The 19,819-nt window shown below is 42.8% G+C and overlaps 1 protein-coding gene across 2 annotated transcripts in view; it reads right to left on the bottom strand.

Annotated features, from left to right (window-relative positions):
* Nucleotides 1-19,819, bottom strand: part of trappc9 (trafficking protein particle complex subunit 9) — a 324,830-nt gene that overhangs the window by 74,051 nt on the left and 230,960 nt on the right. For both annotated transcript variants that reach the window (XM_061255361.1, XM_061255360.1), the window contains one exon: nt 12,089-12,179. In XM_061255361.1, the coding sequence (XP_061111345.1) occupies nt 12,089-12,179 (91 nt within the window). The remainder of the gene's footprint in view (nt 1-12,088; nt 12,180-19,819) is intronic.

Here is a 19,819-nt window from a genome sequence, read left to right on the forward strand (position 1 = left end):
GATAAAAACTGCCTCAAAGCAAGGGCCCTAACGCCTTTCTCCATGCTGGTGAAAACTAGCTTCCTCGAGGAGCCGTTTCTGGCAGGGATTCTGCGGTCTGAAATGTAAATTGTTTTGGTGAAGAGAGTGCTTGTTGGCCTTGTGACATTGCAGAGCTGCAGCTAAAAGCTTTGACACAGGAAAACTGTTTGGTTGGACAAATCATACCAAGGACACAGGAACAGCTTTATGTGTTGTTGATGAGCCAAATCGTCAGCATGTTAAATCACACTTTCCCAGCGTTTCTTTTCATTTTCCTTTATTTAATTGCCGAGACCCATTGACAGCAGGTCCACTCTCTTGCAAGTGTGCTGAAAGTACACATAAATACAGACAACAATTTGAAAGGAAATTATGTAGTAATTAGAAAAATATATAAATAATTAAGTTTCAAAAGGAAACAATAAAATAATTTAACTTCATCACACTGCTCTTAAAATAGTTTTTTAAATTGTGAGCACGGCTAAAGTTTGCAGGAGAGCTTTTTTATGCTGCGTCTAGTCCTCAAAGTTTTTCTGAGTATCGCCATTCATTTTTACCACCGTCGTATCTTGCAGAATCCATATTCCACGACTGCACCTCCATCATAGGCAAACTTCACATGCGGACACGCCGCGTATCTTACACACCCCGGCGTGACCGCTGGATAATGCCTCTGCTGCGCGAGACAGGCATATTTTTAAACGAGGGAGGCCTGTCCTCCCCTCCAATGTCTTCTAACTTTCGGCTCATGTCCGCCTGGCTTCTGTGAATCAGGCATTGGCATGCTTCGGATGAAGGATATTTAATGTGATGCCGTCTACATAATAACGTTTCGCCAGGTCAGGTTGAAGTTCGGTTCACTAGCTCGCTTATTTTTCCGGGGGTTGCCTCGATCAAACCGACACAGAGTCCATCACCGCCGGTGAACAATGCCCGGTTTGGCCCTCTGTTTTAGTACTCATCATGCCATCAAGAAGTGACATGCCATTCAAAACTGTGAGGCTATACAGAATCACTCTCCTTTATGCATTTGTGAAAACAGGAGCGATAATATTACAATCAACAGCAGTAATACAACAGTAATGCCACCATCACCAGAACCATTATCACTCCATATCATCATATAATAATAATAATAATGTGAAAGAAAAATGAAGAAAGAAAATGAGGGATGACATTAGCGCTAGGACATATGCTTCTATCAGCATTCCAGCAAAATGAGGCTTTTCACTGCTGTTAATGTACATGATCCGGTTTCATAGCCCTAAGAAGTCATTTGTTCATTTGCAGGTGAAATATTCATCGCAAATGATTTAAAATGCAGTTTTTCATAAATAAAAGCCTCCAAAATATTAAATAGCACATTCAGGATATTACTAAAATCAAGAATTCCATCCATATATTAATGATACTTTTCACATGGAGCAAGGGAATTTATCCAGAATATTCTTGTCTAATGACGTGACCAACTAGACACGAAATAGAGAATATTTTTATGGACTTTAAAAGCTCTAGTCAGTCAGGGCCAGAGCTGCATAAAGTGCAATATCTTCATGCATTAACAACCAGTACCTATTACAACCTACTACCCCTCCAATCCCTTACACATTCTACATCTATATTTCATTGAAGAATGGCTGGATGCTATATAGAGCTTTCAATGTTTCTCATTCAATGTTTTGCATTGCTTATCTACATGCTGCATTGATTTTAATCGGTCAACCTGTAACATATTCGCTGCTCCTCTCCCTTTCGCCGCCTGCTCCCTTTCTGATTCATCTGTTGCTGAGTATGACAAGAACCCCTCAAGTTGCTTGGGAACTTCACAATCATTTGTCACCGATAATTAGCTGGCCAGCCAGTAACCTTCTGCCAAACAATGGGAGAAAAAAAGGCAGTTGCGCACATCAGCGACTCCGCTGACATTTAGACAGGAGTGTCCCAAACCCCCCCCGACCCCCCCTCCCTGTCTGATAACGATGACGGGAGAAGACAGAAGAGCAAAGAGTGCATCACCCTGGCGATGCGCGGCTGTCCCTGGTAGCGGAGGCAAGGGCCTCTTCAGTCCCCACGTCAACAAGCCGCTCCTATATTGATCTTCAATTGCAGGCGAGTGTGTGGAGGTTAAGAAGATGAGCTTTACAATCAGGGAATTGTGGGCTTGAATGTGAGGTAGGGAGTTCTGCTGTTACCCCCTTAAACTAAGCACTTAACCTGGACCGCTTCAGTAAATATCAAGCTATATTAAAAGACAATTTGTAAGAAAGAAAGCTCTATACATTTCTTCTGAAAAAGGCTTCTGACAAGTAAGAAAATAAAGCTATCTTATAGGTCAGCTTCCTATAGTGTGGGTGACGTGTGACGGATCATTGCCATTACACGAGAAAGACTCTCTGTGTTACAGGGAGAAGCCGCAATTGAACATAATGGTTCCTTCAGTATTTACAGCAAGTTTGTCTTCTGAATGTTAACCTTAGCATTTGAGATGTGCTGTATATCATCAGCCAGGGCTTTGATGAAAAGCATGTTCAAACACCGTAGTCAATGAAAAACCCAAAAGAGTTTCCAGCACTAAAATTTGTTAAGTCAAAACTCTTCACTAATGCCTGGGGGCAAAACAAAGAGGCTCAAAGCAGACACGATCCTTAAAAATATTCCCACCATGAGCTACAGAGGAGAGAGAGTGGCAAGAATAGTGGTTGGAGTGGATTGGCATTGCTGCAAGAGATTGTGAGAAGTGATCAATTGACGTAATACTACTACTGCTGCTACGATCACTAATACTGCTGCTGCTACTACTACTACTACTACTACTACTATTAATAATAATAATAATTAAAAAAATGATAATTAAACCTGCAAGCAGGGTTGAGGGGGCCAAGCAGTCGAGCAGCGCAGGGATGCCATGACACAGGTTTTTTTCCACATCCTCAGGAAGGAGTCCTGAGTCCATATACCAAGTTTGGTATCAACAGATCAAAACGTTGCTTAGATATGTCCTCACATCCTGTTTAGTGGCTTCGCTGCCGATTTCAATTGGCTGTACTGAAAAAAACTATTTTTTAAATATCAAAAATCCATCGAATAACTTTCGTGAAGCTTGGTCCGAAGATTATCTGTGCCAAATTTGGTGAAGACTGGGCAAACTTTGTGGCCTGTGAACATGTTTTTAACAATAAAATGGATAAAATCCAATATGACGGCCGCATCAATTAGGTTGACATGAAAAGTTGCCATGTCTTGGCCTTGGGACCTCTCATGGTATCAAAATAGGGGGCGGTCTGTAGCGTAGTGGTTAAGGTACAAGACTGGGGCACACAAGGTCGGTGGTTCTAATCCCAGTGTAGCCACAATAAGATCCGCACAGTCGTTGGGCCCCTGAGCAAGGCCCTTAACCCTGCATTGCTCCAGGGGAGGATTGTCTCCTGCTTAGTCTAATCAACTGTACGTCGCTCTGGATAAGAGTGTCTGCCAAATGGCAATAATGTAATAATGTAAAAATGGGATCTAGAGTCCATGTACCTGAGTCATGACCTCACTTCCTGTTCAGGGACTTCACCGCCATTTTCGATTGGCTGTAATGAACAAACACTTTTGTCTCTGCCTAGCCATCTCCCAAGATACAACCACACACAAGAATTACTTTAAGCCAAACACATCAACTGTTATTGTGCAAAAAACGTTTTTACTTGTTATGGTGCCCCCCAGTGGTCAAATGAATCACGTTCTTGCACATCCTCAGGAAGGCGTACTGAGTCTTTGTACCAAGTTTGGTGTTAATGCATTAATGTGTTGCAGAAATATGAGCTCACTCCCTGTTTGGCAACTTCGGCACTAGTTTCGATTGGCTGTGATGGACAAACGCTTTCGAAAGTAAAAAATCCATCTGATAACTTTCCTGAGGCGTGGACTGAACATCATCTGTGCTTGGTGAAGATTGGACAAAATTTGTGGTCTGAGAAAATTTTGATCCAAGGAGTCCAAAGGTGCCGCATTTTAGAAAATCGGCATACGGCTCAAAACTTACATGTATAAACATTCCGCCAACTTTGACCTGTTGGTGGCGCTAGACCACTTGAGATGCCGAGATTAGTCTTGGTGAAAATAACTCACCAATCAATGTGCTAAATTTCTAAACCCTTTACCATACGGTTCAAGGGGCTGCCATAGACACCCTAGCCAGAAGAAAAAAGATGATGATGAATAAGAAAAGGTAGAACACTGCGTGGCTAAGCAGCTTTGCTGCTTGGCCCCCAGTAAAAACACAGCACCAGAATAGTTAACTGGAACAGCAGAACCGTGCTTCTGTGTACTTTGGTAGGCAAACAAATGAACAAATATGCATAATTGTACAGCTGCAATAAGGCTGGTAAATGTGGCTTCAAGAGTAAAATACCAAAATAAATCAAAACAGTAAATACATTTTGTGATTAAATTATATAAGTCATATCATGCTTTTTAGATTTTCAATGCGAAGCAAGTATTGTCATCAGATGGGAATTACAATACATCTACCACCTGATTCACTTCTGAAACCGCCACTAAGAGCCACTGTAAAGTGCCATCTCCCAGTCGGAATGTATGTAATGTTAACATTTTAAATTTAGATCAGGACCAGGGAGTACTTTATTTAATATATCTTTCTTATGAACCCACCGTGTCCTTTCGAAGACACTAGAGTGTTTGTAAAACAAGTATCTAATATTTTAATATAAATACAGCACAGACCAAACACTGCACAATGTCTAGGCAATAATATTGATGTTTTTGCCTTCCAATAGAGAAACACAAAGGGCCACTGGGGTTAGAGTGCTGTCAATGTGTCACTATAGAGTAAATGGTAATCCACCTGCTCTAATTAGATGGGTAATATTTTGCTGGTGCAGTGCTATTATATTAGGGGGAAATGTGCCAGCTGGAACCTAATGATAAGGTTCTTGTTTAAAAGGGTGATGCATAGAAGGCTGAGTGGCTTGTGTTTACACATTTCATAAATCAATACGTCTAAATTAATTATGATACAAATGTTGACAAAATAGTTGGGCGTATCCAAGAATAAAACTTTGCCAGTCTGTGCTATGCAACAGCCTCGTTTATTTCCCTGGAGGATATCCACAATCATGTTCTCAGCTCCCTCGTTCCACAGTCTAATCGTATATTTATAAAGCCATCCGCTGCTTAGCATTTCCTAGCCTGTACATTCTATATCATTGCAAAAATGTACATTAAACTCTGCAGAAACCATGGGCATACTTAGCCGGCACAGAACAGAACAGTTATTTGTGAAATAAATTCATCTGGGGGAAAAAAAACCAATGAAAACCTCAGAAACGGATCTCAAAGGAATATTAATGTGTGTCGTTACTTTTCTGTGCTTTAAATATTTTATCTGCTCCTGACCCTCCACTGGCTTCCATACGCACTGTGCAAACACTGTACAAACTTCCCTATATCCCCTATGGTCTATACCTCCCCACTCCGACACACACAGCAGTGTTCAGACCATTCCTGAAACACGTTCCTAGGCTCCTGCTCTGCTCTACCCACCAAGTGAACACAGTTACCATACCAATCTCTTTTTCCTGGCTGTTGCCAAATAATGACAAAGAGCAATTCAGCTCATGTAAACCACAAAGGAACATACGAGAACAAAGAAATACGGCTCACCGTGCAAGGACTTTGGATTAAGCTGCTGACCAATGGAGTCACTGGAAGCAGACAGGGTGTTCAAAAATGCACTCGTTGCTATGGTAATGCACAGTAGTTTATGGTTGCTTGGGAACCTGGTGGGGAGAAGGGATAAAGGGATAGGCGAATGCAGCGGTTGTGGCACTCCATCCATCCAAAGGGTTGGGGTTTTGATAACACAAAAACCATCATGAGCTAGAAAGTTAATTTACAAACAATCAAACATATAATAAAAAGAGCTGGAATGCTTTCTGTGCAGAACACCATCAGAAATTTTTCAAGTGTGCAAGGGCCTTCACAGCACACACATCAGTGGTCCCTGGTAAAATTCTGAGAACAACACGAAGGATCAATAGACAAAATGGAGCCATACTACTGTATGGGGTCAGGACTGGAATATAATTTCAGAATCCAATGTACATTTCTGATGAAGACTAGAAAATACAGTACATTTAACAAATAGAGATAAAGTGGCTAATTAGTGCCTAGAATTGAGAGCATTAAAGCAATAAAGTGAAAAGCAACAACAAATGAGATGACAAATCTTACACGTTGCATGGCTACTCAATGCTTGTGTAAATTGAACACTGTATTGGTAACCTCCAACTGGTTGAGAAATGCCTGCTAAAACATCACAAAGCACTGAGTTGAGTGAGTCAGGTCTTCTTGGGGGAACTGCGCAGAATAAACCCTTTAACACGTGCTTGTAAATCTAACTCAAAGGAAAAACTGTTAAATGGCTTTTTGTGTTGTTGCCTACCTGCCACTGCCGATAGGACAATGCCACACAGCCATAATTCTGCCGTTTGCTTTACCTTTTATAAATCCAGGCTGAAAACGCCTGATTGCTTAGCTAATTACCGAGTGTACTTCAGAAAATCGAAATACCCTTAATCCTCCAATTAAAAGCACACCAATTTGCTCTGTTTATTTCAAACATAATCGTCAGACAACAACAAAACGGTCTTTAAGCTCGCTGTTAGGAAAACATAGCGAAGCATTACTACATTAAAATTTCACAACGTGATGAGTGGTTCGCAAATAGCTCTTCTCTAAGCTGGGCAACTATACCAATTGTATTTGCTACCAAATTAAATACCAAATGGTGCTTTCATCAGCTTGTATGCTTTATATTTTGATTAACTGCAGGTGTGTGAATGCAACTGTGCAGCATGATTGCAGGTTTATCTTCATATCCAACATCTTACAGTCTAGTTTGTGAAATGGCTCTCCGCTTTGCTCGAGTTGGCCCACGTTTTTATAGGCCTAAAAGTTGGCTGGAAGAAAAACAACAATAATAAAAATGGATCACGCTTATATGGTGCCTTCCAGATGTCAAAGCACTTTACAGTTAAGGGAGCGGGTGCATGCGTGTGTGAGGGGAGGGGGGGGGGTGATTTTGCTTCTCAACTCAAACCTCAGCATCCATCTACTCCAACAGTCGCCCGTTATTTTGTGCCATTTTTGGACGTCAGCCAGACTGCTCACCACACTTTGGCACACAAAGTAAAAACAATGGTATTGTTTTCTGTAGAAACCCGAGGCCCAGATTAAAGAAGCACAGCGCTTCTTTACAAGTAGGGCAAGTGGTTCAATACACAGCTGTACAAAATAGTCTCTCAGTGAGGTCAATGCAAAGTCACAAGGTAGTTCCAGCACAACATGAAACAGGTCACTTTAGCTACAAGTATGCTTCTGGCCATTATAGATGTACACAAACATAGATGCACACTTGTCCAACACACACACACGCAGGCACAGACATAAAAGTTTAAAGAAACTGCATACTGTATGATTGCCGCTCGGAGCATGAACTTGTGGTCACATGTAAGCACTCTCCTGGCACATCGAGTAAAGCATGCTTCTTCCTTCGCCTGGACTGCTTTACTGGTCGAGCCAGGTACCTGGACTAAGGCGTGGAGGCAGACAACCTGACACAGCTGCCAAGGCGCATGTTGCCACTAGAGTGGAAGACTAAACCCGTGAGAAAATAATATTTTTTATTAGGCTAAGTAATCTATTTATTTCTGAAAAACACCCCTGGTTTAATACACCCCTGCCAAAGATGACAGGCATCAGTATTTTCCTATAATTTATGATAAAGTTAGAGAACACATTTGATAACCATTCCTCCATGCAGAACTTCAAATATTCGTAATCATTGGTTTTGCACTTATGGACCCCCCACTTCAGTTTAGGCAGTTCAGGTTTTTGTTGGCATTTAAGTCTGGAGACTGAGAAGGCCATTGCAGAACATGGGACATGGGTGTTGTTTTCACCTAATCTACCTATGACTTCCTAACAGAGACATTCAGAGAGATAGATTAGGTAAAATTGTATTGCCAATTTAAATTTACAGTAATTGTTAGGGGTGGCAATAATTTTGACTCCTATGGTTTTCAGAAAAAAATACATAATTTAAACATGAGCCATGTATTGAAATAAAAATATATCGTTTTCCCATATGTTTGACCAGAACATAATATTCTCTGTGTTGTTTATTATATACGGCCTTCTTCATTTTTACCAATACTTCTGGAGCCCACTGTAATTGTTAATTATTGTTGCATGATTAGTGCAAATATGATTGTAGAGATAATATCCTTCAACAATAAGCTTCACTACTGAAGTTGTCTTCTTCCTGACAGTGGGACAACTATTACAAATGTAATAACATAAATAATGTCTACTGTCACGTTAAGAAATCTTCTGCTGCTGTGTTGGATGCCAGAGATGTTTTCCTGTCCACTCTCCTCCTCTGACCATTCACTCACTTGTGCCTCCTCTTCACCTATTCCTCCATCTATGGTTCTTCTGATCATAATTATTTAATTGACTCAATTATATCTTATCTGACATGTGTATGAGTACCTGCTAAAGCTGCAGACTGCAAGTGTATCCCAATGATTTTACTGTGCTGAAGTACAGGCTTGAACCAGGGTCATGTATATAGCTGTGAGCAAATTAAAAACAAGGCCATTGGTTGGAACAATAACAAGTACGTAGGCCGACCCTCAAGGACCAGTGTACTCCTGATCTATTTCCTCATCACTTCTCACTTCTTTGTTTCGGTTTTTTACCGCTCTTCCTTGGCAGTTGTGCTTTCTCTTCCACTTCTGTCCTCTGCTTCCTTCTCTCTCTACTTAAATTACTTTTAACAAACCCATCTGGAGACTTATTCACTTTCAAACTTTTTTCTTGACTGAGATAGTTATCAACTTGCTGGCTAATTTGCCACATCTCGTTATAGATCTTATTGTAGATCTTACCATCTTAAGAAGTTACTTGACATGATCAACAACCCTGAATTATATTAGCTAGCAAGCCCATCATCTAAATGTAATTTGATCATTTCACTGTAATGATGACAAAATTGGTGAAACAGAGGACGTTGCTCTCAACAATATGTAGCCAATTGACAACTTATTGTAATGTTCATGAACCAGTCTCAGTTCCTTATGTTGGTAGCGTGACAGTGTGAGACTGAAAGCATTTAAGGGTTTATCTAATAGCTGTGGCGGAGACCTCAAAAAACAAATCTTAGGCGATAGACCCAAACTCCCAATTGAAATGGGAGGAAAAAGAGAAATAGAGGAAAAATCATAGGCACGAAACGCCACAGAGTGGTCCTGGTACACAACAGAGGATGACTAATATGTTCTACTCCAAGTCCACAAATCATTTGCCAAAAGTAGACGAACCACTGCAGTAATTACAGCGTTGTTACCTATGCGTCAGTGCCTTTGCCAGAATTAATATTATAATTTCCTACAAGCAGCATTTGCTAATATGTAGAGGCTAATGGGAATTCTGGCAATGTTACTGCAAGTATCAGTGGGGTATCAGCAGCAGGCAAGTTTATGCTTATGCGCAAAGAAATAAAAGGCCCGCTTCAGCTCTACAGGCAACACGCCCTGCACTGTCTGCATCAGCTCTACAGGCAACACGCCCTGCACTGTCTGCATCAGCTCTACAGGCAACACGCCCTGCACTGTCTGCTTCAGCTCTACAGGCAACACACCCTGCACTGTCTGCTTCAGCTCTACATGCAACAGGCCGTAAACTGTTTGCTTCAGCGCTACAGGCAACACGCCCAGTACTGCCAGCTTCAGCTCTACAGGCAACACACCCTGCACTGTCTGCTTCAGCTCTACAGGCAACAGGCCGTACACTGTCTGCTTCAGCTCTACAGGCAACAGGCCGTACACTGTCTGCTTCAGCTCTACAGGCAACATGCCCAGTACTGTCTGCTTCAGCTCTACAGGCAACAGGCCGTACACTGTCTGCTTCAGCTCTACAGGCAACAGGCCGTACACTGTCTGCTTCAGCTCTACAGGCAACACACCCTGCACTGTCTGCTTCAGCTCTACAGGCAACAGGCCGTACACTGTCTGCTTCAGCTCTACAGGCAACAGGCCGTACACTGTCTGCTTCAGCTCTACAGGCAACACACCCTGCACTGTCTGCTTCAGCTCTACAGGCAACATGCCCAGTACTGTCTGCTTCAGCTCCACAGGCAAAACGCCCAGTACTGCCAGCTTCAGCCCCACTCTGCAGCTGGGAACAGGCCAGGTCCGAGCCCGTATGTCCTGTCTGCACTTGTAAGAGGGTAAGTGAAGACTTGACAGAGCCACTGCATGTACGCAGTATGCTGCAAATGAATGGCTTCTAGGGTGCCCATCCTCAGGTCATGATCACTTCTACAGCAAAGTGCAACAGACCAATCCTTCTCCATGTCAAATTACAATGTAATCTCTTCAGCGTCCAGCACTGTGTGAAGCTGCAGGAGATTGATAAAAGCCTGGAATACTGGGTAACTGATGCTGGGTAACTGATGCTGGGCTCAAAAATAAGGCGTGATGTGTCAGGGGCGTGAGCGCAATCGATGCACCACTGATAGATGTGCTTGGAAACCTCCCACACATAATGCATCGAGTACATGTCAGAAGTCCTCACGCCCTCTAATGTGTTCAGAATGTGCTCCACTTTACAGTTTTGCCCAGTTTGATGTGAGAAGATAATAATAAAAAAATAATAATATTAAAAAATATGTTTTCCAAAGCATTTTGCGAGACAAAATAGAACAAGACAAACTGTTGAACCTCCACATTTCAAGATAATAACTAATAGTGCAATGGCAGCCTGGTGAAACTAAAATCTGATTAAACAAATGGTAACCGCGTAAATTTCAATTACGATCTGGAGCACACTGCCAGGAGGAAATGACTCTGCTACTTCTGAAAAAAAAGAAAAGCGTTTATCTCCTTTGCAAGCTGAAAAAAAAAAAAAGTTCAACTGGCTGATCCAAAACTATTAAAAAGTTAAAAGGATGGATGGATATACCTGACATTTAAATGTATGCACGTTTAATCATTACAATTCTATACGGATCAAAAGAGGTAGTGCACTGACTAACTTCGATGGATCTCCTTAATTACCTCCATGTTAATATAAAGCTAACCGTGGCATTGTGGTTTTCAAACATCCAGCCTTTTCTAATGATTTTCATGCCCGTAGGGAAAGGGCTCTGATAAGGTAGGTAATTGAGGCTATGATAGTCTTGCAACTTCTTTCTCACAGACAGATATTAACTGTACAATATCCTTAAAAGGCCAGTGACATCACACTGGAAAAATATAGCGATGCTTGTTTTCGTCTACGGTCAACAGACCTCCCATTCCAACGTATGGTCGACGCCTACGTTGTAGTTTTGCCATCACGTATGAAAACGCCCAACTGAGCTGGAGTGCTACTCTTAAATCCGACACCCCTCCGTGGGAGTTGGGATCTGCGCCACACTGTGAAGCCGCTCTTTACACCAGGATCACACCTGGGGAGTTCTGGGTCAATTCAGGACTCAGCTTTGGCTTTAATCCCACAGCTTAGTCGACAGAAATACGAGAGACTGGGCAGTGCTGGCAAGTAGCGCTGGCCCAGCGTGATGGACGACCCTCTCTTCAAAGTGAAGGAGACAGGCTCGACTAATTAAAGCCCCAAACTAATACAACAGACTCTGAGACCCAGCACCATAAATGCAACACTGGTCATTTTTTCGAATGAAGACAACACATGGCAGATTCACCAATACAACGCTCTTTCCCTGAGAACGGAGGTGCGCACATCACCCCTGGTGTCGAGAGTAGGGGACGATTCCGCTACCCAGACTGAGGCGACATCAGCATGGCACCCCAAGACCACCGACCCGCTGGTGACCGTTCGCCGGTGCTGTAAGAGAAAGAGTCCCAAGGACACGAACGCAGCAGCTGACCATAGACCGAACCGCAGTGCTTGTGCCATAGTGCGAGGTCTTGACCTCAAACGAAGCTGGTGTGGTCTCCAGCGGCGGGAGGTAAGAAAGTGACCCCAGACTGGGACTTACCCCACTGCAGAGGTGCCAGCTGCAGATGCTCCAGGACCAGCTGGTTCAGCACCCCCTCCACACTGGCCTCGCCCCGGCGCCGTAGAGACGGGTGGGGAAGCTGGTTAAGGAAAAGGCTCAGAACAGGACGATGCAGGGGGAAGAAAAGGTTTAGCAAGCGGCCTCCGTTTTCTGCTACCTTTTTGAACACCGCGCTCTGACAGTGGGAGAATAAACAAGATCAGGTGCCCTTCATTATGACAGGTTAAAGCATGGGTGTCAAACTCTGGCCCGCGGGCCAAATTTGGCCCGCAGTGTAATTATATTTGGCCCGCGAGGCAATATCAAATTACTATTAGAGCTGGCCCGCCGGTATTAAGCGTATTAAGCGAACAGCGTATTCACCGCTAATACTACATATCCCATAATGCTCTGCTGTTGTTTTGGCGCGTCAATCAGGACAGGACCCAGACATGCCCTCTCCTCTGTCAGTAGCGATCCGTGCTTCGGCAGGAAAGCCCCCGGTCACCCCGCCTCCCCGTGCCTCTCTCCCAGACAACGCCGCGACCTCATACTACAACTGTCACCGTGTTACCCCTTCCCAAAAATGTCGAAAAGAAAGGCAGAAAACAGAACTTTTCTGGACAGGTGGGAGGCAGAATATCTGTTTACATATGTAAAAGACAGACCTGTTTGTCTTGTTTTAGGGAGGGCAAAGTGGAGCTTTAAAATGTAGACCGCTGTGTGTGCATGTGAGCTCGCCAATATATTTCTCACAGAAAACGTAATTTGTCCACTTTTTTACTTCACAGTAGAGGTGATCAAACTTACAATAACTAAGTGCTAGTGTGTTCTAAGCCTTTACTGGTCCTGGACGATGTCAGCATGATGTAGCTAGCATACGCGAATAGCACAAAGCCATACAATTTGCTTTTTAACGGCACTTGGTCATTCGAACAATATAAATAAAAGCATTCGATTAAGTTCGACAGCACCAGAATTTTCTGTCGTACCGTCCATAAATGGCAAAAATCCCACCCTAGGATTTATTTAAATCTTTAAAAGTTATACATTTTCTGAATCGTCATTAATTCATCCTGTTTCTATCAGTGATTCGGCGTGATCGGACAGTTCTGTAGCTATGTAAATGACGTCAGAAGGATACAGCACTGTTATTTGCTACCTAAACTTTGACGCACGCTCGAGAGCGTTAATAATAAACTTAATAATAATAAACTTTATTTATAAAGCACATTTAAAACAACCATGGTTGACCAAAGTGCTGTACAAAACAAAACCAGGCAATAAAATTAAAGATAAAATGAAATAAAATGAAATGAGATAAAAAGAAATTAAATTAAATTAAATTAAATTAAATTAAATTAAATTAAATTAAATTAAATTAAATAAAATGAAATACAAGTACATCATCTGGATTCCCCATTTATGTCTGACATAAAGGCCTCACTAAAAAGGTGGGTTTTTAACAGGGATTTAAAAATATCTATGTTTTGGGCATGATTGAAGTCTGACATGTCTATTGTCAAAATCCATTGAAACTATTAAAAAGTAACCAGGGACTTTGGACTTATAAGGCTGGACATACCGAGTACCCAGCAAAAATATTGACCTGGCTACAGTCACAATTTTGACAGTTCGAACTGCCATCAACTGCCATGTATGAGCGCGTGAAGTAAACCAGTTAAAGCTATTGTTGCGTCACCATTTTCGATCTCCATAAATGTAAACAATGGAATGGCAGTGAAATCTGCCTGTTTTTTGGTGCCGTCGGGGTCCAGCATTTAACATTGATGGAACCGCCGTGTGCGCAGTTTGCTGAAAAACTCAGTGTACTCGGCGCTGAGTTTAGCCGGCGATTTGCCGACTTTGATGTACAGAAATGTAGATTTGAACTGCTTAGTAATCCCTTCGCAGTTGATATGGAAAACGCACCAACCAACCTCCAAATGGAGCTGATTGAACTCCAGTGTAATGACACGCTGAAGTCAAAGTATGATGCTGTTGGCGCCGCACAGTTTCCACAGTTCATCCCTGACACAATGCCTCAGCTCCGCACCCAAGCTGCTCAATTGCTCTCCATGTTTGGCAGCACTTATCTATGTGAGCAACTTTTCTCCTTGATGAAGATGACGAAAACATCTCACAGGAGACGTCTGACTGATGAACACCTTCGTTCGATACTGAGGGTTTCCTCAGCTCAGAGCCTGAGCCCAGACATTGATGAACTAGCATCCAAGAAAAGATGCCAGGTATCTGGCTTGGGCACATCAGATTAGATCAGTGCGTCGCAAACTGAGCAATAATTAACGTTTTCTTTATGCACTTTTTCTTGCTACTCCAAGGCCTGAATGGTTGATTCATTCATTGTTGTTATTTTATTTTCAAATTTATTAGCCTGTGGAAAAAGTTTATTTTGATATTTACCTCAGAAGGCTGCAAATAGAAAAGAGGCATACAATTTTTATTTAAATTTTATTTAATATGCCGTTGATATGTTTTTTTTAAAAATTTGAAATTCGAAGTTATATAAGCGTTGCTTGTTCCATATTCAATGTTAAAGCAAAACTTGTTTGGGTCCATATTAAAAGGTTAATTTGTTCAACGTTGGCCCGCGGCTTTGTTTAATTTAAAATTTTGGCCCACTGTGTATTTGAGTTTGACACCCCTGGGTTAAAGGGTACCTGTACGCAAAATGAACATATGCCTAAATTTGTTCAATATATCATAGAAATAACTTTTCCCATTCTCGTAAGCTATTTAAGTCACGCATAACAACATATTTGATTTATTTTATCGGACTATGTCGACCCCATAGCACTTCAGTGAGCAGACATATTGCTGAATATTTGTGGGTGCCAATATTCAAAAAAATGTATCCTCCTTCCCTCCACTTGTCTCCTCCCCCCATACCTGCAGATAGGAGACAAGGTGGTAGTGGAGGAAAGGAAGACTTGACCTCTGAATGGCGCCATATAGTGGATCCAATGACGACTACTCTGGTTCAATAGCTACTGAGACCAGCCAAATACGGGTCTCATCAGCTGTTTCTGTAAAATGTAATGTAATATCACAAAGCATATGTAACGAGGAGATGCGGAGAGCCAAGCGCGACTAAGGGTGATCCTAAATGAGCGAACACACCAAAAGTGTCCGCCACCCAGACCCCGGGGAAATAGCAGAGACCGGGGTACAATCGGAGACAGCTCCGCACAAATAAGAGCCCCAAATAACGGCTCAAAAATTTAAGCTACCCATTAAAACCAGGGCGAAGAAATAACGAGTGCATAAACGTGCGCACTCAACCCCCGAAACGGGGGGGAAACCCAAAATAAACGTACAACCTAGTGTAAAATACTAGGCACAGAAAATAAAACACCAGGAGTCGCAGCTCCGGAAAAACTTATAAAAGTACATACCCGGGACACCGTCCCGTACCCACAGACTCACACGAGCCGAAAAATAAAAGTAAACCAAGAAAACTCAATCCCTAGGAAGGTGTTCGAGTAAGGCACACTGCCAGCGAGCAGAACCCCTTCCTTACCTATATTAATAATTCTCTTTTTGCGAATAGAAAGAACCAAAACCCAGCACAATACCTGACTCAATAACCAGAGTCTACCGTGTGCGTATATCAGCTTGGGTGAGTGTACACCGAAGCAACGACTGAAGGGGAATGAGAGCTTAAATACTCTCCAGAGGTAGGTACCTGGCTGATACTAATGACTACCAGGTGAAGGTAATCAAGCACCCGCCTGGTGGTCACAGCCGGTACTCCTTCCCAACCCTGACAGCATAAGCTGATTCGTAAGCCTACTTTCTCACATTCATCGTTGATCTCAAATTCAAATAGCACGGATTAATTAGCAGAAATAACACACTCTACTGTCACCATGCCTTTGGGGGGGGCAGTATATATAAAATTGTAAATTGTATATAAAATGGCTGTTATCACTGTGGATGGTAACAGCATGAAATGCCTGAAAGATCTTTTCAAAAGTATTACTGAGGGTAGTCTCACCAGAATATTACCCATGTTTCCTTAAAAAGAAAATAAGATAATTAGCATTTCTTCAGTTAAATATTCCAGAGGTTACACTATAATACCATTTCAAATATTAGGTCATGTAAAAACACAGAATATAGTGTGCAAACGGCTCTGTACAAGCGAGCTGGTAAATTATGTCATAATGACAGAGTGGCTTGCAGCAGTGCCCCAATGGAATCATCCGGAAACTCACACATAACAGAAACAGCCTGCAGCGTTAACAACCATCACAATCCCAATCTTAACAAGATCCCCAAACAGGGTCATTAGTAGCATGCTGATACAAGATGGCCGTAAAAATAACTCCTTTCCTTTACGGCTGAGGACCATCTCTGCGCCGAGCTCTGGGAAACTAATCCATTTCCAGATTTGGCACTAAACCTGTGAAAAGGGTGTTCAATGAGGCAATGTTTTGCTAATATTAGAAATCTAGAAGGAAAATAAAAAGGCACGCTGACTCTCAAATGCTTGGACTTGTATGAAAGTGGGATTCCGCACATCATGGAAAAGAAACGGAAAGTGAATGAGTCAATCCCCCCAGACCTTCTGAGTTCTTAAGTCATCCTTAACAGTCACAAAATGGAAGCTCCTGCCTCAAAGAGAGGCCGCCAGGATGTATTCAGTGACAGAAGGAGCCTGCCTCTGTCCAAATTAAGAATAAATAAAGCTATTTGAGCGGGCAAAATCTTCTCCCGAGTGAACGCGGTGGAACAGACTACCCCGGCTCCCGCTCCTCTGCCCTGGTCCTCGAGCGAGATGCTTCGGCTCGTTGGCTTTGCGGATTTCCAGCCTGGCGTATCTCCGTGAAAACACACCAGGGGCTGAATTATACACGAGCCGGCGGAAAAGGGGCTGGGGTCACTCTCCTCCTTCATCATATAAACAGCCGGTAACAGCGCCAGGTGCTCCAGCTAGAGAGGTACAGTACCTGCTGGAACAGAGGGCTTTTTTATTTTTTATTTGGCGAGGCTTGAAGCCCATCTGAACACGGAGATACGGTGTCAGGCAGGAGACAGTGATGCTAATGGGTAGCTGTCTTTTCCTGATTGAAACCAGCACTTTCATGCTTTTCAAATATTCTGACCTCCTTTTATAAGTGAAATGACACCAGGCAACCACTATGTCATTCAAAAACCCTGAGGATTTTTGGCCCCATGAAAGGATCCTGCATTGGGCCCCATCCCCCCAGAAAAGTTATAAAAGTTACAACTTTTTTTGCAGGCCCCTGTTGTCTGTCAAGGCCCTCAAAATCACTTCCAATCCCCTCAGCTACTCCAACTCTTACAGCGCTCCTGTATACCCCATACATGACATGCATATTCATTTAGTCATATACAGTATATATTCATCTATCATTCATTACTCTACAAAGACTACAGCTTTGAGCCTGTAACCATGAAACATGTTTTCTTCTAGAGACCACACATATATATAAATTATATACGCTACAATGTATTGTCAATATGAGGTCATACTATCACATAATTCAGAGCAATGCATTTAAAAATATATACACTGTAATATGTGAAAGGTGCAAAAATGTATTTCCTGTAGTGCATGCAATGAAATCTCGAAAAAATATTTCCCCGAGTTAAAATCTTTCACCCCAAGCACTGCATAATGCTCACCAATGTGATCCACACTGAGGTGTGTTTTAAGCTATTTCACTCTGGAGTGCTGATTATAAGCGGAGAGAGTGACGTGCGATACGGCGGTGACAGTGACACAGTCGTGGGACACGAGGGGGACCGTCTGCGGCCGCTACAGGCACGGCAGCGCAGCTGGGACGCAGCGCAGGCCTGGCCTGAGGAGCCCTGCCGCCGTCCATCCGCTTCGCTCAGAGCACGACTCCTGGTGGTGCTCCATATGAGATACGACTCGGCTGATGTCATATCTGCCCTTGCCGGGTGGGCTGGAGGCTTGTGGGCAGTGTGTGTGTGCGTGTGTGCGTGTGTGCGTGTGTGTGTGTGTGTGTGTGTGTGTGTGTGTGGGTGGGGGCGGGGGGGTTGTAGTGATGAACTCTAGCAAACTCTCTCACAGGGAAACAGGCCTCACTGCCCATACTGACGACAATTATTTCTGGCCTGGGCTATTTTTACATTGACACATGTCAGTGTGAGCTTTGTCTATCCCCACCCATGCTGTGATGCATCCTCACCAATGACACAATGGAGGCAGTTTGCCGCTTCTGGAGGACACCCGGGGACTTAGCACGCAAGACCGGCCCAGGCGTCGTAGCAACAGAAACACTGCTTTAGCTTTGTGTTTGTTGAGCATAAATAACATTTCTATTGGAAAGCAGACAGGTGAGTTTGCGGCTGTCCTCAGCGGCATTTGCCCGTTGCGTTAGGAGCTGCAGTGAAGCAGAAACAGGAGCTGTCTGATGCAGGAGGAGGGGGCCGGGGAGGCTGTCAGCAAGAGCAGTGGAGGAGGCACCAGCCTTACCCTGCGCTAATGGATAGCCAAACGGCTACTGGGAAAGCTCAATTCCCATAGCACTGTACAAGAAAACCATCAGCCTCACAATTCTGTACACCACTGCCAGGGAATGAAGCATTGTTGGCATGGTTTTTGAATTCAAAAGAATTCTTTTTACACCATTTGCAACATAATGACAAGATAATCCTCCCAAAAAGTTTAAAACATGGGAACAATTCTTTAGGCACAGTAAACATTTTACAGTTTACAGGAAGTGCTCTCTCAAAAAGCGTTCCCCATCTCCTTTTTTTATTAACATTAAGCTTAGATTGAAAGCTATTGATTCTTAGATGATGATGGAAATTTTTTCTTATGGCAGCTGTCCAGACAGATACCCAAGTCACCTTTAAACGCTGGGATTCTGAGCTGCCTTTTACGAGGTGCTGTAATTATTTTAAAAACTATTTTTTTAAATGGGAAGTGTTCCGTGTGGGTCTATACTGTCAGACACCTTCACACTGGCTATCACTGGCAATGGCAAACTTGTCTACCGATACAAGGCTTTCGCTGTATTAAGCTTAATACATGAAAAAATATGATTAGTGCAATAGCTTCAATGCAAGTGGATGAATAATGTGCTACACTGCTTCTGCTACTCTGCAAATCGTCTTTGAGACAGTCTTCTGTAAAAATACAAATAAAACTGGATTGAATTGAATAATTAATTGCACTTCCTCCCCAACATCTTCATAGAAGTTCTAAATAACAAATAATTTGTCTGTTATTGCCTTTCCATTCATTTCCTCAGAGAGAGCCCTGTCCGCAAGCTGAATTTTCAGTCAGTCATGTTGCTATGAGAGTTAAAACTCATGATATTTCACAGGCATTTTGTATCATAAAAAAAAATCCTGTGAAAAAGTACTAGCCTGACCCCTTCCAGATGAAAAACCGAAGATAACGTACCAAGGTGTCCCGCCCGAATGTTTGAGACCCTAATGCTGCAGCAGGGGTGGCTGCCGGACCTGGGCAGGCTTCCTTATCTCTAGAGGACAGTACTGACAAAATACCAAATTCTGAACCTCAATATCTCTGCCGTTTCAAAACCAATCTCAATGCCATTTTGCAGGTCTACTACAATGGCAATGGGCTCGCCCACTACTGATTTTGGTGTCGCCGTGTTGCGGATAACTAAAAAAATGTGCATAATTTTGCTCTTTTTTAGATTCAGCTGTAAATTAAGCTAAAACAGTATAGAACACATTTGTTGG

Source organism: Conger conger, chromosome 9 (assembly GCF_963514075.1).
Source record: "Conger conger chromosome 9, fConCon1.1, whole genome shotgun sequence".
Lineage (NCBI taxonomy): Eukaryota > Metazoa > Chordata > Actinopteri > Anguilliformes > Congridae > Conger > Conger conger.